We start from the raw sequence: 21,933 nt of genomic DNA, 5'->3' as shown, positions 1-21,933 counted from the left end.
TGAAATTGAAAAAAGTGAGAACTTAATGTCTTTTGTGCCGCTTTTTATTTAATTTTGGCATGTCATCATGTTACATCAGTACCACATAACCAAATAATGTTATGTCATCGTTTGGTTGACTAGTTAAGTATTCAACATTGCAAAAATTAGAAACTTAGTAACTAAATTATATCAAAAAACAACATAATTCATTTTTTTTTTTGTGTGTTTGTGTGTGTGAAAAATTGAAAATATAATGTATTTTGTGCAATTTATCCTATTATTTAGTTAAAGTGTTGTTAAACTATAATATTAGTTTTGTGGTTTTGTAATGGGATCTAATGGTTTATACTTCAAAATGATTTACGACCCCTTTAATCTCAAAATTTGGATTAGACCTTAAAAATCTCATAACCGTAACTCCTTATGAATTTAGTCCTTTCAGTCTCATTTAAAGCATATTTCTTTGCATTTATACTGTCCAACACTAACCTTAATGGTGTGTCTCTTGAAAACTTTTGATAGTATTTTCTTGTAACTTACTTTGTGATTTTTTAGAACACTTAACTAACAATCTACTTTTTGTTATTTTTTACGACACTTAACTATGATACGGATGATGAAATGCAAGGGGCTGAGATCGTATACCAGAGGGGTTGGGTGATTGAAGATAGAGATGACAACTTTTCCTATGAAAGATTCAACTATTCTGAAGGTTTTATAATCTTAGTCTGAACTAGCAATGCGATGCTACTTGGAACTCTTATATATATATATATATATATATATATATATATATATATATATATATATATATATATATATATATATATATATATATATATATATATATATATATATATATATATATATATATATATGCCAATTTAGAATAGAAAAATACTATAAGTTATTCAATGGCCCAAAGGCGGAATTAGGAACCATTTGATACAAACTTATCCATTGAAAAGAAGAAGAGAATCAAAAGAATACATTCTATTCATTATCTGTATTATCTAAATCATGCACATGGATAATGGTAGTATCCAACTACTGAAGCTTCTATATGTTATGTTGGAACATATTACCATCTTCAATTACAATGATCTAACTTTTCCTGATATAACTTCAAAACACCTGGAGCTTCTTTCTCATATCTTTCCAATCTCTTGATGAATATATTATCCGAACACTGCAACCACCAACTGAAACCACAAATTTTTTTATCCTTCAACAATCCATTGTCCAAACAATATTGGTAAACCATACTTCTTGGAATAATCCTTTTCTCCATACTCAATGAAAAGATTGCAAAGTTCTTTGAGACAATGGATGTCTCAAACCCCATCTTATTAACAAGAAACTCCATCACTTTATCAATTTTCTCCTCAGACATCATCATACACCATGGATTAATCCTAAAAGCTAGCAAGATCTGGGCTTTAGACCAACCCCATTTCTCATAAGTCTCCATCTTCTTTTCCCAAGTGGACTTGCTCATTGACCTAAGTGCATGAACTGCTAACACAAAAGTTATTTTCAAAGGATCAAAACTCATCTCCACTACTTCCTCCACTGCCTTTTTGAACTGGTCTGTAGGAGCTAAAAAATCTCTAGGCTGGTGAGTTAACAGATACAACATCTTTGATCCAGGTACACCAACATCAAGCAGTATTTGCATATTTGCAAACATATTTGTATGGAAATTCAAATCCAAGACCCAGGCACACCTCCTGATTGCAATAGCTGTTCTATTGTTGGATTGAAGCAAATCTCTAAGTATATTATATGTAGGTTCTATATGATTCTTCAAGCTTCTACCTAGTAAGTTGGGTCTTCCAGTAAATAACTTAAAAATATCAGAATGCGAAAGACCTATAGAGCCTAAGAACTCAAATTTCGGCAAAAGGTTTTTTTCGGGATGATAGCGGAGAGCCGTAGGGAACTTTCGAACCAAATTAGAGATTTGGGTTTCTGTGAACCCTTGATTCTTGAAAAATGCTATCACAGAGTCTGCTCTATCTGGGGTTTTGAACTTCAAGAATTTGGAAGCTGAAATCGCCTTGTCGGGAGGGAATCCGCATGAGTCAATCAGGTAAGAAACTGTGAATGAGTTATCTGATGCAGCTGTTGACGAACATAATGAGCGAGGAAACAGTATATGAACCGGCGTTGCTTTGAACGCAGAAAAGGACAAGTTTCTGCTGATGAGATTGAACATTGCGAGTAGAAATCGTAACGATGGAGGAATCACTGACCTGTGGATTTAGGTTACTTGTATGCGATTAAAGCTTGTGGAGATTGTTCTTCCCTCTGATCGGTTTCCAGTTGAAGAACCCTAATTTATTGTTTGGCTTATTTTTTTTTTTTTTGAAAAAAAAAAACATTTTTTTTAATTTTTCCAAAAAAAAATTTGTCTCTAAAAAAAATAAGTCAAACATCCCCTTTCAACTTTGCACATTTTTTTTAAACGACAATCTAACCTACTCATACACTACACTTTAAATTCACTTATGTTCATGATGAGACTTGAATCTAAACCTAACAATGGAAGGGGGTTTGACCATGATCTACTCGAAACTCGTGCAAAATTAATGAGTTTGGATTATAATTTGTTTACTCGTTAATGACCCGTACCCGTTAACCATTTTATTAAAAAGGTCGAGTATGGAACACTATCGATCCGATCCGTTTATAACCCGTCCCGTTTAAAATTTTAAAATATATATTTATTATTTATATATTATATATTTATCACCCGTACATATTTTGTACAAGACTCAATGAGTTCTGTTGTTTCATTTCCACTTCCCTGATCCTAATAGCTGAATTCTAGTCAAGTCCTAATAAAAATAAGAGAAAATTACATGGTTGGTCCCTATGGTTTGCTCTTACTTGCACGCTTCGTCCCTGGAAAGAATTTTTAACTCGGACAATCCCTATAACTTTATTTCGTTACCCGCCTAGTCCTTCAGTTAACTTTCCGTCTTATTTGGGGTTAGGAACTACTCACGTGAGTGGCACGCTGGGGGCATTTTTGTCCTTTCAACCCTACAATATATTAGCGCCATTTAGAATACAGACCGATGGTTTTACGATTCCGATCATCGTCAAACCAAAACACACACAAACACACACTTGTCAGACGAATTCCCTTTCTTCTCTCAAACGAAAACCCTAGTCGCTAGCTAAAACTTTGTATGCTTTTCCAAATAATCAACAATGCCGGTTTGGAATTTAAGTGAAGCACGAGGACGGATGATCAGTGAAGCAGAAGTTCGTCTTCAATATGGTAAGTCCGCCTAGTCCCTAATCTCGTTTTTATTTGCATTTTCTTCGTGAAATCCTACAACCCTAATCAAATGTTAATCAAAATTTTTGGGGCATTTCCTTAATAGGTGATCATCCGACCATGTTTTGCATGCTATTAAACCATGGTGGAAAGTTTACTGATTTTCCTGGAAGGAAGTATGTAAACGGAAAGAGACATTACGTTGACTTAATAGACATCGAGACTTTCTGTGTTCACGATATTGATGACATGATGGTGAAACTTGGGTATATCGATGAAAATCTACATGTGGAGATGTACTATCATTTTCGAAGGCCACTGTGCGATTTGGATTTTGGCTTGTTTGCTTTAGCTTCAGATGATGATGTAAGGCATTTAGCAAAATATGTTGGCCAACATAAGCTAATAGAGGTGTATACAGAGCACGGGCAAACGAAATTACACACATACTCGATGTCACCAAACCCATCTAAGGTACGTATAGTTGAGATTGATTGTACCCCAAAAAGATTGTTTTTGGAATGGCATGATACACAAGTTGAGCCTAATGATGTGTTGACATTTGAGCCTAATAGAAACAACCCTCCTGTTTCACCTACTAGAAATGAGCCTTCAATTGACAAGGTGGACATGGTAAGTGATAATGCAAACATCATGGAAACTGAAATTGAACATAGTAGTGATGATAATAGCAGTGGTGATGAGATCAACAGTGGTGATGATAGTGAGAGTCAAGATGGTGACTTTCTTCTAGACGAAGACAATATCATTGATGATGTTGAAGTTGACATGAGAGAATTCCACTTGAATGTTGACCCAGATGTTGAGTGGATTGGAGGTGCTTCTAAAAGAAAGAATCATGTAATTACAGAAGATGGGAATGAAGCAGACCTTGAAGTTATAGATATGGAACTTTTCTTGTCCGACTCTTCATCGGATGATGGGATCGAAGGAGAAAGAAACAAAAAGATTAAAGCTATTAGAAGGGCGCATGAGAACGAAAATGCTCAAGTCAGTGAGCCTTTCTATTTATATCAGAAATTTAATTCGTCAAAGGAGTTTAAAGATATGGTTAACCAACATGCAATAGATACAAGAAGGGAGTTGGATTTTGAGAAGAATGATAAAAACAAAGTAAGGGTTGTATGCAGGGGAACCATAACAAGCCTAGGTGGTGGGACCGGTCAAGAAGTAGTCAATGAAGAAGGTAAGTGTCCTTGGGTTCTTTTAGCCAGTAAGTGGAAACGCGACAAGGATTGGACAGTTAAAACATATGTTAGTGAACATAAATGTCTTCAAACAAGAAAGGTTAGGGCTTGTGATTACAAGTTTCTTTCAAAGCAAATTCTACAACTGGTGGAAGCAAACCCAAAAATTCCAGTCAAGGCTTTAAGGGAACAACTTCAACGTATCTACAAAGTAGATATTTCTAAGATGAAAGCCTTTAGGGCAAGAGAAGCAGCCTTAAAAATTATCAGGGGTGATTATGCCACTCAGTACAAGATCTTACAAGATTATTTGTTAGAAGTGCAGACTCAAAACCCAGACACCACTATCAAGCTTGATGTCGAAAGTGAACCAAATCCTGATGTTGAGACAAGAACCTTCAGACGCGTGTACGTGTGCCTTGGTGCTTTGAAGCAAGGATTTGCAGCAGGGAAGAGGGATTTTCTTGGGGTAGACGGGGCTTTCATGAAAGGACCTTTCCATGGTCAAATTTTATCTGTTGTGGTACATTTTCTCTTATGTTGTGGTTGAACCATATATTTTGATTTATTTTTTACTTTTATTTATTGGATTGTATTGCACAGGCTTTAGATGGGAATAATGGAATATATCCTTTAGCATATGCTGTGGTTGAAGCTGAGACACTGAACTCTTGGACATGGTTTTTAACTCACTTGGGTGATGACCTAGGGTTGGCTTCAAATTCAAATTTTACATTTATATCAGACAGGCAAAAGGTTATTTTCTTGTGTTTTGAATACTAATATCTAAAGGAAAAGAAATCATTGACATAATGTATCTTTCTTGTAGGGTTTAAGTTCTGCCATTGCAGATTTGTTTCCTTGTGCAGAGCACCATTATTGTGTTCGCCACATACACGAAAATATGAGGTCACGTTGGAGAGGGGATAAGTTTAAAGAACTGCTTTGGAATTGTTCAACAACATATACTGTGCAAGAGTTTGAAAAAGAAATGGAAGAAGTTAGAAAATTAAACCAAGAATGTTATGAGTGGCTTAAACAAATACCACCTCAACATTGGGCACGTTCTCATTTTACAGGTTTGACCATGTTATATATTATAATATATGATAACTATTGTTGTATACTTGTTATGCACCCACTCTGGTCACCTTATTTTAGATAAAGGGTAGTTTGGGGTAATCATCAAATAAAGAGCATCTTGTTGGTACAGGGGCATTATGGGTATTTTATATTATTTAGTTGTTATGACTGATAGTATAAGAGGGTAGTGGGATAGGAATTGAGATATCGATCTTTTCTGTTAACCTGGAATTATTTTCTTTTGCATTCTGTTCTTTACATTGTGTTCTTGTTGTGGTTACTCATTAAATTAAGTGAGTTCATAACAATACTCTAATGTTTGCTAACCAATTATACATGTATTCTATTAATTAATAGGGAGAGCACATTCTGATATTGTGATAAACAACATATGCGAGTGCTTTAATAGCAAAATAATAGACGGACGTGACACACCAATTATCAATTGCTTAGAGTTCATCCGGGAGTACATCATGAAGAGGATTGTGAATGTTGAAAAAGAAATTGACAAAGCAACAGGCCCTTTGACTCCAACAGCTACCAAGCTATTGAAAAAGATCAAAGATCAGGCAGAGGAGTATACAGCATCATTTTGTGGAAATGGGAAGTACCAAGTGAGTGGACCTTGGCAAGATCAGTGTGTAGTGAATGTGAATCAACGAACGTGTTCATGCAAGAAGTGGGAAATAACTGGAATGCCATGCAAACATGCTGTATCTGCAATCTGGGACATGAGGAGAAATAATGGTGCAATTGGTATTCCAGAAACCTTTGTTCATGAATGTTATTGGCTATCAACCTGGAGGAACATGTACTCTTTCAAAGTGGATCCGATAAATGGTAGAAGATTGTGGATTAAGTCACCTTGTCCAACTACTTTGTTGCCTCCAAAACACCATGTCCCAATAGGAAGACCAAAAAAGAAACGAAGGAAGTCAACTACAGAAAAAGAGGATATTATCAAAGGGAATACAGTTTCTAGAGCACAAAAAACTGTTACATGTACCAAATGTAACAACAAAGGACACAATGCCAGGGCTTGCAAAGGGCAGTTACCAACTGTTGGGAAAAAGGGAAAAAAGAAGAATGAGAAAGGAAAAGAGAAGGATAAAGGAAAAGAGAATGAGAAAGGAAAACAGAAGAAGAAAGGAAAAGAGAAGGATCCATTGTAAACTCTTTTATCATGTGATGCTCTTATTTTGGTTAAGCTATTATGTAATGTGATGTTTGTATTGTGGTTAAACTATTATGTCATGTGATGTTTGTATTTTGATTAAACTGTATTGTGTTTAGTATCACCAAAACAATTGCAGTTGGTACTTAGACATTTGTTTTTGGTTAAACTCTTATGTAATGCTTTTGTTTTAATGTTATCTAATGGATCAATTATTGGTATGTTTTTGGTCATTTCATTTGGCATGTTTTTGGACATTTCATTTGGCATGTGTTTGGTCATTTCATTTAATGTTATATAATGGATCATTTGGCATGTTTTTTGGTCATTTCATTTGGCATGTTTTTTGGTCATTTCATTTGGCATGTTTTTTGTCATATGTTAAATGAAAAATACCAAAAGATTACAGTTGCATTGCATCTATTAATTGTACCAATAGATACCCTTTCTCTCCCAATTCCAGCAATACAAGATGGTAATAATCCATTGTAATCTTTTATAAGACAACAAAGTGCAACTATTAATTGTACCTAAATATACCATTTCATTAAAATGCAGCAATACAAACATGCTAATATTACCCTTTCATTAGATTATCTTCAACCAAAAACCATTACTGAAATACCTAATACTACAACTTGTAAACAATTATCCCAAAAAACAAAATCCAACTGACAATTAACAACATTTTAAGGTTCCGATTTTGGATTTCAAGTTCTTCATTCTGGATTTCAAGGTCACGATTTTGGATTTGAAGTTCTTCATTATGGATTTCAAGCTCAAGATTTTGGCTTTCAGCCTCATACGTATGCTTTTCTTCATCTACCCACGAAATAAATCCACTTCTTGGTCCCTGAAGTTTTCAATACCCTCGATTAGCACAAACTAGGGTTCATCCTAGAAATTACCAAAAAAATTGATAACTCAATACTTGTAAAGGGCATGCATAAAAAGGCCTACCAGGATTTCTCTTTGTTCCTGCAGTTCGTATGATCCCTACAGCTCCACACTTGCATTTCACCATAATCAATTTTGTGGATCTTCAATCTTCACGAGCAAAAGAAATGGAGTAGAAGAGGAGAACTGGAAGCACCGATTGAGAAAAGAAGGAAGGAGAAGTAGTTTTAAGTCCGTTGTAGGGTTGAAAGGACAAAAATGCCCCCAGCGTGCCACTCACGTGAGTAGTTCCTAACCCCAAATAAGACGGAAAGTTAACTGAAGGACTAGGCGGGTAACGAAATAAAGTTATAGGGATTGTCCGAGTTAAAAATTCTTTCCAGGGACGAAGCGTGCAAGTAAGAGCAAACCATAGGGACCAACCGTGTAATTTTCTCTAAAAATAAATATGTGAAGCCATAGATGCATTGGTAACTACATAAGATTACTACCCTCAAGGAAACAAAAAAATATTGTTTTAACTATAAAAGTCACTTAAAATTTTACTTCGAATAATTTAATATATAGGTGTTTATTTTTTTTTCCATGGTGATGTGTGAGTGAGTGGATATGTTGAACTTTAAGTTTATTAAAGATGCATTTTGATGTCTACATTTTTTCATACATGTTTGCAATGGTAGATATCTTTTTGTTTTGGAAACATTATTTATTCAGTTATAATTGAAGTTTGTTTCGGAATGAATGTTGTCTAGTTTTAGTGATTCATGTTATATTTGTTGTAATGCATAGTTATTGCCTAATCTCAATATTGTAAATGAGTCGGGTAAAAGGTTGAAAATTCATTGATCTGGCGGATAAGGATATGTGTTTAATTACTTAAAACCCTGCGGGTTACGGAACGAGTTTGGATCAACATTTGACAATTGTTTAATGGGTTTGGATCAATATCGATTCGTTCCAAACCCGCCTCATTTTCAGGTCTACTCGAATCTAAGTAAAAATGTAAGAGTGAATTTTGTAGTCCTTATTAAATTTTAAAATATTATATTTCTCCAATATAAAATAAAAATATCAACTTTATCCTTTTAATCGTTTAAAATATCATATACACCTAAATCTGTTTTTTTAATATTTCATAATCATTTTTTCTATATTAAAGTAGTTAAAACTGAAAAAGAATAAAAAAATGACCAAATTGCCCATAACTACAAAATCACAGGAAATAAGTTAATCTTACGCCTTTTTGCTATGATCATTCTTAACATCATCCTTAACCTTTTCGTGTCTACCTTTTTCCCTTCCAACCATCTTAATTGATGCAATCAGTTAAGGTCTTAAGGATCACAAACTTTTATTTTTTTCGGTCAATCTACATGAATAAAAACATTATCCGACAACTAATTAAACGTCATTGGTTTTGCCTGATAAACTGATTGAAGAACCTGAGTCTGTGGGGGTATTTGGCTTGGACAAAACCCACACAGGAATGGATTCCCATTCAATGTCATAGACTAACCATTACCTTAAGCAACCCAGATAACACCGAAATCTCACCGATAATTGATTGCGGCACATATTAAGCGTACTAGAGAGGTTTTCGAGAGACTCCGGAAAAGACCCGTTTAAGAAGTTTCAAGATAGATTTAAAATCGTGAGGAACTTGAGTGTTGTGATTTTCCTCGGGATTGGTCCAGTGAGATGGTTGTGAGTGGTTTATGTTAGAATTCCTAAGTCGATGAGGACACAAGGAAGACCAATTGAGTAGGGCTCAAGCAAGTTGGTTTGGTCCTATACAAGGAAAGTTGTTTCCTAGTCTTATTCTACAAGTTTGGTAGTCTAGGCCTATAAATACATTCATAGAATAAAAGTTATGTATCAGATTTAACCAATTTGAGTTTTGAGTGATATTTTTTTAATAAAGTTTGGAGAGTTATTCCACTTTGTTTTGTGTTTTATGATTTGAATTAGTATCATAGCCCATCAAAATCTTGCGACAGGAGCAAGATATCATCGGGAGAAATCGAAGACCTCCTCATTAAGGTGCTCGACAAAAGGTTTGTGTCGACATTTGATATTTTTGTGTTGCTCTCACCTGCGATTGAACAATTCATTCATCTGCGATAAAAAAAAAGTGACAGTCGAGATTATTGTAGCTTCTGTCGATAAAAAGTTTTCAGTGTAGTTCACGTATTGACGACACAATGTAACAACCCAAATTTTCAAAAGAAATTTTTCATTTTTAAATAATCAAAACATTTCCCAATAAACCACCAAATCTCAAGTGCAATCATTTTCAAATTCATAACATCAACATTTTTATTTCAAATATCAAAGTGTCCCATAAAAACGTCTGAGAGAGTGCATGTCGCGCCATCAAGTCTTGCCTTTGCCCTTAGGCTCAGAAGTACTGAAACAATCCAACAAACTGTAAGCTAATGCTTAGTGAGTTTCCCAAAACATACCCCATACAATTCATATAATCACATAATCCATATTAGCTATAAAAGTTACATAAAACACATAAGTCATGCATACAAAATATAAAGATGTCATGGAAACCCTCCAATGTCTTACAACTAGTGCCACTGGAACCCGGTTGATTAAGGGTTTATTTTGGGAGAGGGAGGTCTTGATTTGAGTCCCCCTTTGTCTCTTTTCTCTTAATTAAAAAGGAAGTTGATCCGTATATAATATTTTTTCTCCGTACATAACAATTGATGTTTTAAAATATTGTATTGTACAACTATATAATGCATGAATTGTTGTATATGGCAAGAAAATATTGTGTACAAATCACTTCCCAATTAAAAACCCTTTTTTATATGGATAAGGAAATGAGCTAACTAACATTATACCTAAGTGTTAATGATAAATTGTTAGACTTTCTAGCCTAAATGGTAAGGGGCGTGTTTTATGAATGTGAGGTCCTAAGTTTGAACACCTCCTCTTTTCTCCCACAAAAACTGATTTTTTTAAAGATAATGTATTGGTGTGACATTAAATGACACTTCAGCTGGCATGTCAACACCTTCCAACTTGGCATGGCACGTAGACGATTACCTGGGTCAAATGGGATAAAGTTAATAAACTAACTGGTTTCTTCAAATTTTTTTATTCGAAAAAAAATGGAACTTAATCGTTAATTTTTACAAAATTTTGAGACTTTTCTGAATATTTCTTAAAAATAATAGGTGACTATGATAAAAATGAAAAACATGATTACTTTACACCCTTCATGGTATTGACATCCAATAATAAGGCCATATCTTCTTATGTGCTATAAGTCGTCAATCAATCAAACAAGACTTTGGTTTTTTAGTTTTTTAGGTTTTTAGTTTTGACTGAACATTTGCAATCCATACATAATCATAATCATCAACTTCACAGCTATTGGTGATGCTAAATCAAGCTTCCCCCGATATATATCACCCAGAAAGAGTGCAATTGGCTGGCCTGCATCAGAATAAATAATTTGCTCATGCATACACAGTATCCTTAACATGTGTAGTTGACAACAACAAATTAAGTCAATACCTCTTTACACCTTTCAAATTCGTTGAAGATGATGTATGATATTGATACATATATTGAAGACAAAACTCCACAAATTGTAAAATCAATGTCTGAGGATAGCCTTGCTTTGTTTGAGGCTTGCTTTTAAGAGCTACAGGTTGCAACTTACACCAACAATTTCAAGAAGAGGCATCTTAAAACTTATGCACACCATAACTCCAATAGCAAGAAAAAGAATAAATAATTCAAAGAACATATTACAATCTTTAATTGGCATGATCCAACTTTTCCTGATAGAATTTGAGAGCATTTGAAGCTTCTGGCTCATATCTTTTCAATCTCTCGATAAATGCATTCTCTGTACCCTTCAACCACCAACCAATACCACAGTAATTTTTATCATTCATCAATCCATTGTCCAAACAATATTGGTAAACCAAACATCTCGGAATAATCCTTTTCTCCATACTCAATGAAACAAGAACAGAATTCTTTGCAATAAGTGATGTCTCAAACCCCATCTTGCTAACAAGAAACTCCATCACTTTATCAATTTTCTCCTCCGACATCATCAAACACACTGGACTACTCCTAAAGGCTACCAAGATCTGGGCTTTAGACCAACCCCATTTCTCATAAATCTCCATCTTCTTCTCCCTAGTCGACTTGCTCATTGACATAAGTGTATGAATCCCTAACACGAAAGCTGTTTTCAAAGGATCAAAACCCATCTCCACTATTTCCTCCACCACCTTTTTGAACTGCTCTGTAGTAGCTAAAAAATTTCTAGGCTGGTAATTCAATAGATGGAATATTTTGGACCCAGGCACCCCAACATCATGCAGCATTTGCATATTTGGAATCATATTTGCTTGAAAATCCGCATCCAAGACCAAGGCACACTTTCTGATTGCACGAAGTGTTCTATCCTTGCATTGAAGCAGATTTCTAAGTGAACTATAGGTAGGTTCTATGTAATTCTTCAAGTTTTTACCTAGTAAGTTGGGTATTCCATTTAATAACTTAATAATATCAGATTCCGAAAGTCCTATAGAAGCTAAGAACTCGAATTTAGGCAAAAGATTTTTTTCGGGATGACATGTGAGAGCCGTAGGGTTCTTTCGGAGTAATTGAGAAATTTGGGTTTCTGTAAACCCCTGATTCTTGAGAAGTGCTATCACGGAGTCTGCTCGATCTGGGGTTTTGAACTTTAAGTATTTGGAAGCTGAAATTGCCTTGTCTGGAGGGAATCCGCATGAGTCTATGAGGTAAGAAACTCTGAACGAGCTATCTGATGCTGCTGGTGACGAAGATGATGAGCGAGGAAACAGTCTATGAACCGATGTTGTTTTCAACAAAGAAAATGTTAAGTTTCTGCGGGCGAGATTCAACATTGTGGATAGAAATCGTAAGGATAATGAAATCACTGACCTGTGGATTTAGGGTACGACCTGTATGCGATTTGAGGTTTCGGATTTTGTGCTAAAATCTGTAAAATCGATTTTCACTTGAAGAACCCTAAAACAAAACCCCTGGTTAATGAACATCTCTACTAGAAGAAGGGTTTTTCAACTTCACTTTTAAATCCCCTGGACTTCCTATTTTTATAATTTTCATATAACCTAAAAAGATTATGGGATAATGATTTTACAGTATAACACATTATTCTTCTTATATGCGTTTTTGATGTATTAATAACCAGCCGGTTGAACCGATCGAATCGAAAATAAAAAAGAAAATATAATCCAATAATGATTGGTATTATACTAATTTTTAAACCGGACACTTTCTTCAATGTATGATTGAAAGATTGTGTGTATCTACGTGATCACCTTTGATGGTTTGATTGTTCATTCATCTCCCGATAAGTAAGGATTAATAATTATATTTTGAAAATTTAATGGGTATTAAATAAGTTTGAATATATTATTTTATATAATTTTTATATATTAAAATATAAAGTTTACGGTTCGGTTAATAATGATTCGGTTAACCTATAAAACCATAACCAAACCGCTAATTATCGGTTAACAAAAATTAGAAACCGAACTAATGGTTTTTAAAATGGTTCAGTTATATCAGTTAATTTGGTTTTGGTTCGGTTTTTCGATTATTATGTTCATCCCTGTTACTAGCTACCTCCGCCGCCGCAAGTGAGATACCCGTTCTATCTTCACGGTTCACAATTCCATATTATCCGAACTAAACCGACTCATAAGCACCCCTATAGACACCTCTATTCAAAATCAACTTTTTTTAGTCCTCTATACTACATTGTTTTCTGGAAAAACAATTATTTAAAAAGTGAGCAATCATTATTTTTTCTATTTTTTAATATTATTATTATACTATTATTATTATTATTATTTAAATATTACTTATTGTAATAACATTAATTATTAATATATTTACTTCTCAATTAATTTTTATTTGTTATAACCAAATAATAATACATCGTCTTCTCTTATTTATAACCATTGCTTTCTATATTTTAATATATTTATAATCCAAGAAATAAAAACAAAAAAAAATTAAATATTTAAAGACAAAATTTCACAATTGGTCCCTATGGTTTACAGAATATCGCACTTTGAGGACTTCCTAGCAAAAAGTCACGCGACTAGTCCATGTGGTTTGTAAAATTACATGAAAGGTCCTCATGTCGTTAAATGTAACTTTTCAGCTGTTAGATTTTAATGGAAAAGACTACTTTCCCCTTGTACCAATGTTGCATTACACTACAAACCTCAAGGACCATTCGTGTAATTTTATAAATTTGAAATTTTATGTATATATATAAATTATAAATTTGCATTTTGTATTTATATAAATTATAAATATAAATTTTATATATATATATATATATATATATATATATATATATATATATATATATATATATATATATATATATATATAAGTTCAACAATTTGATAATTTCTTTTTATCTTTTGGAGATTTTGTTTTTTATTTTTATTTTATAGTTTTAGTTATTTATGGTATTTTGTTATATTTTTATTTATTATCATTATTTGACCTTTTGTTTTCTATTTTTTTATAATTTTAATTATTTATTATTCTTCTATTGGTTTTATTTATGTTGATGCAAGTAATGAAAAATAGAAAAACAAAAAACAAAAAACAAAAAGTCAAACACCAAATTCTAATATACTCTAATATATTAATACATCTTACATTTTCATCTTTTTTTGGTTTTTTCGTATTTTTTTAAATTTTCTAGTATTATTTTTTTTCATATTATTTTTTAATTATTTCCTAATTTTATTTTTTAATTATTTCATTTTTTATTTTTTTCGTTGTTCCGTTTTATTTTTCATCAACTTGATAACTTTATTTTGATCTTTTCCAAATAGTGTAAAATATATTAGAGTATTTTACAATTTTGGTGTTTGATTTTTTTTTTGTTTCTTTATAATTTTGGATATTTATGGTTTTTGTAGCTTTTTTTATTTTGATTCACATAAATAAAATAGTTATATTTAAAAATATAAATAAAGAAAATAAGCATAACTTTTTTAATTACACAAATCAAAATAAAAAAAAAGTTACGAAAACCATAAATAACCAAAATTAATAAAAAAAAATGCGAAAAACACCAAAAAAAATATGAAAAGTGTAAAATGTATTAATATATTAGAGTATTTTACAAATTTGGGTTTTGATTTTTTTTTGTTTTTCTATTTTTCATTATTTGAATCAAAATAAATAAAAACAATAGAAGAATAATAAATAACTAAGTATATATTAAAAAAAACCAACAAAAGCTGAAATAATAATAATGATAAATGAAAACGTAAAGTTGATAACGATATTAACTATAGAACTTCAAAGTAAAAATAAATTATTAAATAAATAAACCGTAACAACAAAAAAAACATTAACGTTTTATTTCATAAGTAAGAAAAAAAAAAAGATTTTGATATGGTTTATCGAACTTAAGTTTATTTACTTGAATCAAAATAAATAAAATTCTTAAAAAACCATAAATAACTAAAATTTTAAATTAAAAATTGAAAATAAAATGTCAAAAAGATTAAAAAAAATTATCATGTTATTGAATATATATATATATATATATATATATATATATATATATATATATATATATATATAAAATTTATATATATACGAAATTTATATTTATAATTTATATATACATAAAATTTTAAATTTATAAAATTACACGAATGGTTCTTAAGGTTTGTAGTGTATTGCAATATTGGTACAAGGGTAAAATAGTCTTTTCCATTAAAATCTAACTGCTGAAAAGTTAGATTTAACGGCAGGAGGACCTTTCATGTAATTTTACAAACCACAAGGACCAGTCGCATGACTTTTTGCTAGGAAGTCCTCAAAGTGCGATATTCTGTAAACCACAGGGACTAATTGTGAAATTTTGTCATATTTAAATGAGAACTAATAATATTATTAATAGAAAATGCATTGATCGTACATATATCCACGGGGACCAATTTTTCATGTATATTTACACATATTTTTTAAATAAATATTCATTCAAATAAAACAAATATTATCCAATAAAAAAAAATCAATAAGTAATTTCATTAGTTTGAAAGAAAGAAAAAGTGGTTAGTTTTAAGTGTTTAATCGTTTTTGTCATTTATCGGAAAAAAATTACTTCATTTTTTCTTAGCATGTTTTTTAATAAAAAAAAAAAATCTTTTTTGATGAATTTATTTTACCATCAGTTTTTTATATATAAACTAAAAATGTTTGTAATCAAGTATGCTTTATTTTCAATCGCTTTTTTCTTATATGTATTATTTAATTTTTATAAACAAAAGCAATTATTTATATAATATAAATTAATTTAAAAATAATTACTTATCCAGTTTATATAAAAGAAATATGAAAATTTTGAATTGTCACGATGATATATTAAAAATTTCTTAAAATAATATATAAAATGGGTATAAACTAAATCATAATATGTATCATGACGTAAGGATAAAATAATGGTGTTTTTTTTAAATGAGGTGTAAGAGGTAAACAAAACAATATTTAATTATTAAAAACATGAACTTTCATGATTTTATAAATAATACATTATTATTTTAATTATAATAATCTTTTATTTTTGTAAAGGAAATTAATAAGTTAAAAAGCAAAAAATTGTTACTATAAAAAAAACGAAAATGTTTGTCAAAAAAAGCATAACAGTATAAGATTAAAAAAAATATGTTTGTTAATAGCTATTATAAAATATCATTTAAAAAAGTGTAATAAAATAGATAATCATTATATAATCATTATGGGTTGTCTAATCAGCCAAATGGGGTGTCTATTTAGTCAACCCCTTTCTTTAAATATCCTAATCGAAATCTATAAATAGTTATATCATAAAAACATTTCAGATTTAACAAAAAATGGAGTTCTAGTAAACAGTAAATAAATAATAAATTGAATTATACAGGTTAATATGAAATCGGTTGAAAAAAAAAATCTTTTTTACAAGTTAGAAATGTTATTTTGTAAAAAACATTATAAATAATTTTTGTGAAATAAATATAAAAAACAAACTTGAACAAACATAAATACAAATTTTGAAACGTTATAAACAAAATTAAAGAGAATTTTAAAAAAGTAAGTAAGAAAATTTAAAATAAAAAAAAAGTGAAAAAATGAAAATAAAAAGTCGTATAAAAATCTAAAGAAAACGTGAATCACGTAAGTAAATAAGTTTAAAAACAATAAAAAAAAATGTTGATAAAAAGGTTAAAAAAATTGAAAATCTGGAGACATCAAAAGTTGAAAATAAATCTATTAACTACGCTCTAAAATCTTCTCTAATAAATGAAAGTTTTTTTTGCCACTTGTCACACTCTCATTCATTTTACCACATGTCATTTTATGGTTATTTTGAATTAATTTTTATTTCATATGTAATTTTGTGGTTTTCCTATTTTATTAAATTCCATATGGTATTTAAATTTAATAATAAATGCATATCAATTTCATTAATGAACTTTCCTTATAATTTTAAAATTTTAAAATAAAATGTGATTAATTTGTTTTGATTATTTTATTTAAATGATTTGTTTAAATTTAAAAGAAAAAAAAAACACTTTAATTTTAGTAATTCAATATTTTTCTCATTTTTCTTATAAATTCAAATTTCTCAAATGTTTATACATATTTAATTATTTTAAATACACTCATGTAATACATGGGGCTCACACCTAGTAATAAATAAATATAGACGTTTATCCGCGGTAAACGACGGGTGCTAATAGTTTATTTTGGAAATTATTTATTCTGAAACATTTATGATTCAACAATTAGTTTCTATTCGGGAGACAATAATTACTTTCAATTCAACGATTATTTTGTTTTAAGTAACATGTCATATTAAAAATAAGACATAATATATTGGGAAGTATCACCAAACATTAGTTTCAATTAGTGATTTTGGAACAATAAGACCAAACATTAATATCAATTCAACGATTTCTTTAATGTATACCAAACCAAAATGAAACATGCTGATCGGGACTTAATTGACATAAGTATCTTTTCGGGATAAAAAATTAAAGTGTGTTTTTGGTTTGGGTTACGAAAAATAAAATACGTTGTGGTAAAAATTATGCTAATCAATTTAAATATTTTTTAACATTCAAATATGTTTTGGGTTTAGCGTTTATAGTTTAGGGTAAGGTTGTTGTTCAATGTTTAAGAATTGTGAATTAGGGTTTACAAGTTACTTTAAAGGGTTTATTAGGAGGTAGTGCGTCCGACCTTACGGTCTCCCATTTTATAAAAAAAAAAAATAATAATAATAATAATAATAATAATAATAATAAAACCATACTTTGGATAAAAAAAACATAATGATTTTCAGGCTAATTAAATTGTTTTTTTTTTGGATTTTTTGCAGTTTGGTTAAAGAAAATTAGTTCAGTTTTTCGGTTCGATTATAGTTGGTGTTTTTTTGTCATGGATGTTAATCGAAAATTTCTTCGACGTATTATTCTAGTTTGATTAAGTTTTATATTGTAGATTTGATGAATATTTCATAAATTTTTAAAATTTGTTTATTAACTTATCGTTTATTTGGCAATTTGAATTGTTACTATTAATTAGTATACCATAAAATAGTTGAATTAGTAAAGAAACAAATTAAAAAGTTATCATTTCTACTCTTTTAATATTTATTTTGACATAAATACATCATTTATTAATGTTTATAAGCTTGTTTTAGCTTAGCTTAACATACAACCTTTTGAAGCAATTTCATTACACAAACTTAAAGGACTAAAATACACTTCCTTTATGCCTAATACACATAAATGCTTTAAAAATCATCTTTTAGTTTTTAAATAACAAAAAGTAGATGAATGTTACAAAATTCACAAAATTAAAGACCAAAATTGCAAAGAAAAAATGTTTTGGGACCAAAGTTGTAGAAATAGAGTAAAATCTAGGACCAAAAATATACACAGATCTTGATAAAAAAAAATGATACATATCTGGTTTTGCAGTATTTAAATATAATAAAATTAGGAAAAAAAAAAAAGTGAACATTTTTACCATATTTATTTGTGTAATTTTTTTTAGAATGACCAACTTTAATTTTCTATTAAGTTTCTCATTCTCTTCTCCCTACCAATTCTTTCCCATTTTCTTTTCATTTTCGAGTCAATGACATTTGTTATGAGTTTAACGGAGTTAAAAATGAAATGAAATTAAATTAAAAAGGTAAATAACCCTTCTTGACTTACCAAAAGTTTTAGTGCCGCAATATTATCCAAAATTCCATTTATTTTACAAAATATGTAACATGAGATTTGGCATCTATAATGACTGTTTACTTGGATTCCTCCTTGAAGAACTTTCCTTCATTGTTGATTGATTGAATGAGTGATTGCAATTCTTTGTTATATCATTTACATAATCTTTTATATTCGTAGTTATTCAAAACGACAACAACTTTGCAATAGCTTTTAGGGAAATATGAAGGAACCCAGATATTATAGAGTACAAAGCTTATCTTCAAGCTTTACCTTATCACTAAAAAAAACATATCATGAATCAATGTTCATCAGCCGACTAAGTCCTCAGAACACCATTTTTGAAAATCAAGTATTCATCAATTTGCAAGCCAAACATAGCATTCATCCCCAACATACCAGTCTTCCATCAAATAAGTTCAAGAATGTTATTTTCTTATTCAAAAGCTTATCAGAACTCTTATATGTTCAACTTCCAAACTGTGTAATATGGATCATAATTCATCAGCTAGCTAAGTTTCCCAAATGCCATTTTTTTTTAAAATTAACTAAACTTAGCATATAGATCAAACACTTTCAAGAATGTTTCTTATTCAACAGCTTTATCAAAATCCAATGGCAGACATACCATTCCCAAAACAATAGCAGTAAATATCATCAAATCTACAACAATTAATTCAAAAATCCTCATGTACCCCTCTCTTTGTTGTGACTAACAATTTAACCTCATTAATATACTTCAATTGCAGTATAATTGTATAAATTTGCAAAAATGTCGGAATTAGTGACACATACCCAATGATGAATCAATCTATGAGGTTGGAATTGCCTCTTGTCCCTCAATCTGATTTGTAGCTTCTTCGGCAAGCTTCTTCTTGTTCTTCTCAATAGCATTAGCTACCTCAGCAGGCATATACTTCTCATCGTGCTTCGCCAACACCTCACTAGCAGAAAAATAACACTCAACGCTTCTCGCCTTTCCAGATACACTCTTTTCTGTGGCTTCCTTCTTGATTTGTTCTGTAATTGGCTTCACAAAACCTTCAACAACAACCGAATGACCTTCTCTAAACAAATCAGGCACTTGCCCCTCGTATCTGACCAACATGTCAGTAATCAGATCGGTAATAACAAACTCGATCTCATGGGACGCCGCTGGATGAGCTACGCTGCCTTCTAGGACTAATCCACCGAGACGGAACTTGTTTTTGTTAGGGTTTTCTGCGTATTTAGATAAAGCATCGGTGGGTGTAACGTAGAAGACTAATTGGTCCTCGAATTGGTTCAGTACGATGATGATGAATCCAGCGATGCAGCTGAAGGTTATGGCGTAGGTCCAGAGTCGCCGGTTTTGCATTTGGCGAGCACGGGCACCGATGTCTATTTTGGTTGGGCGAGTTGGGTGGCGCCGGGCGGTAGAAAAGAAACGGGAGGCGGAGGACAGCAAGCGGAGGTGATCGGATGGTGAAAGTTTAGATTCGAAGAGAGGTGAGATCAGAGGTGGATATGGAGAATTGGGAATTGTAGTAAAGATTGTACGGGGATTTGAATGGTGAATATTAGGGTTGGTATTGCGAAGAAGACGAGACACGAATCTGCAGCTAAGCCGAGAAGCCATTGATTGAAATTGCGTAGGAGTTTCTAGGGTTTTAGAATCAGATCGAGAGAGATGGAATTACTCCCCCAGCCGATAACAGATCCAACACTTCCTCTACCGCGTATTTTCATATAACTAAAGAATGGTCTTATTAGGTTCACTTTAAGCTGATTTTTTTTTTTATTAAATCATAAAGTAAAGACAAACGTTCGAGAGTTGCTCTTTTCTTTTTTAGTATTAGAAGTTATTTTAGTAGTAGATTATAATATTTGTATTTGTAGGTTTAAAAAATATCATAAAATAAAGACTAAAAAGAAAAACACTAAATTACATAAAATGTCCTTGTGGTTTCGATTAGACAATTTCATTCCAAGTCTTTTTTTCTTCCACGATTATCATCTAGGTGCATTAGTCGTGAAGGTTGGTCCATTTCTAAAATATTATCACAAATATACTGTTAAACTAGTTTATAATCCGTGAGAACCACCGTTACAAAATTAATTAAACTTTAATAGTAAAAATTCAAAATTATTAATCACTTATTTTTAATAAATTATTAATTAAGAGATTTTTTTTAGTTATATAAAATTATAATCATTGATTTAAATAAATATGTAAAATTATATCACTTTATAATTTGTATTAATTTTTATTCTAATGTTATTAATTTAATGTAATTAGAGTGGGAAATTTAAAATTTAAAATTTAAAATGAAAATCAATTGGTTGATAAGTAGCATGCATTAATTATGAGACATAATATGGTGACACATGACAAAAGAAAAATAATATATGTATTAATTATGAGGCCTAATATATGCATTAATTATGAGGCCTATTATTTTATTAAAATAGAAAGATGTTTGTAAAAAGACCAATTTGCCTAAGTTTTGTCTTTTTGATATATTGTAATTTTATTTTTTTAAATGATTTTGTATTATTATTTTCAAAGAACCCCACCCACCCTAATCTCCTATCTTTCTCTCATTGTCTCACTATCACTCTCTCTTAATCACTTTGGGTTAGTGAATTGTAATCTGTCATTTGGTATAAAAGTACATCTTACTATAATCATAAAATGCCACTAAATTTACCCCACGCTCATGCTATGTGTCGAGTTGTTTGACTATATCCATAATAAGCTTCGTCTTAATGTTGATATCTTTCTTACGAGCCACCTTATCAAGATTAGCCTCACTCAAAAAGGCTTCAAGTGATTTAACTTTAGCAGAAAATACACATCTTTGATCAACTCCGACTTTGTATCAGTCAACAAGAAACATTGATCATCAACATTTTTCAACCTTGATTTTAATACATTTTGCTTCATTTCATAGATCAAAGTCGATTATGCTTACCAATTATTTGAATGAATATGCAAAACTTGAAAAGAATTATATGGGGCCTTGATATTGTTATCAA

At 30.8% G+C, this 21,933-nt stretch overlaps 4 protein-coding genes and 1 long non-coding RNA gene across 5 annotated transcripts; 1 reads left to right on the top strand and 4 right to left on the bottom strand.

The window, feature by feature from the left end:
• Positions 1-880: 880 nt before the first annotated feature.
• Positions 881-2,316, bottom strand: LOC111902003 (uncharacterized). The gene has a single exon (XM_023897871.3). The coding sequence runs from the start codon at positions 2,198-2,200 to the stop codon at positions 1,073-1,075; it is 1,128 nt and encodes a 375-aa protein (XP_023753639.1). The 5' UTR covers positions 2,201-2,316; the 3' UTR covers positions 881-1,072.
• Positions 2,310-6,963, top strand: LOC111902012 (uncharacterized). Its single transcript, XM_023897883.3, has 5 exons — positions 2,310-3,271; positions 3,378-5,002; positions 5,083-5,235; positions 5,309-5,558; positions 5,920-6,963. The coding sequence occupies exons 1-5, from the start codon at positions 3,202-3,204 to the stop codon at positions 6,732-6,734; spliced, it is 2,913 nt and encodes a 970-aa protein (XP_023753651.2). The 5' UTR covers positions 2,310-3,201; the 3' UTR covers positions 6,735-6,963.
• Positions 6,964-7,260: 297 nt separating this feature from the next.
• Positions 7,261-8,113, bottom strand: LOC122195505 (uncharacterized). Its single transcript, XR_006185749.2, has 2 exons — positions 7,697-8,113; positions 7,261-7,589 (listed from the first exon to the last, which is right to left on the bottom strand). It is a non-coding gene; the product is annotated as an uncharacterized LOC122195505 (long non-coding RNA).
• Positions 8,114-10,874: 2,761 nt separating this feature from the next.
• On the bottom strand, positions 10,875-12,800 carry LOC111902004 (uncharacterized). The gene has a single exon (XM_052766828.1). The coding sequence runs from the start codon at positions 12,538-12,540 to the stop codon at positions 11,413-11,415; it is 1,128 nt and encodes a 375-aa protein (XP_052622788.1). The 5' UTR covers positions 12,541-12,800; the 3' UTR covers positions 10,875-11,412.
• Positions 12,801-19,477: 6,677 nt separating this feature from the next.
• On the bottom strand, positions 19,478-20,656 carry LOC111902005 (cytochrome c-type biogenesis protein CcmE homolog, mitochondrial). The gene has a single exon (XM_023897873.3). The coding sequence runs from the start codon at positions 20,531-20,533 to the stop codon at positions 19,727-19,729; it is 807 nt and encodes a 268-aa protein (XP_023753641.1). The 5' UTR covers positions 20,534-20,656; the 3' UTR covers positions 19,478-19,726.
• Positions 20,657-21,933: the final 1,277 nt, after the last annotated feature.

Source organism: Lactuca sativa, chromosome 8 (assembly GCF_002870075.4).
Source record: "Lactuca sativa cultivar Salinas chromosome 8, Lsat_Salinas_v11, whole genome shotgun sequence".
In the NCBI taxonomy this organism is placed as follows: Eukaryota; Viridiplantae; Streptophyta; class Magnoliopsida; order Asterales; family Asteraceae; genus Lactuca; species Lactuca sativa.
Note: the sequence above shows the minus strand (reverse complement) of the source record. Positions and strands in the feature narration are given on the sequence as shown.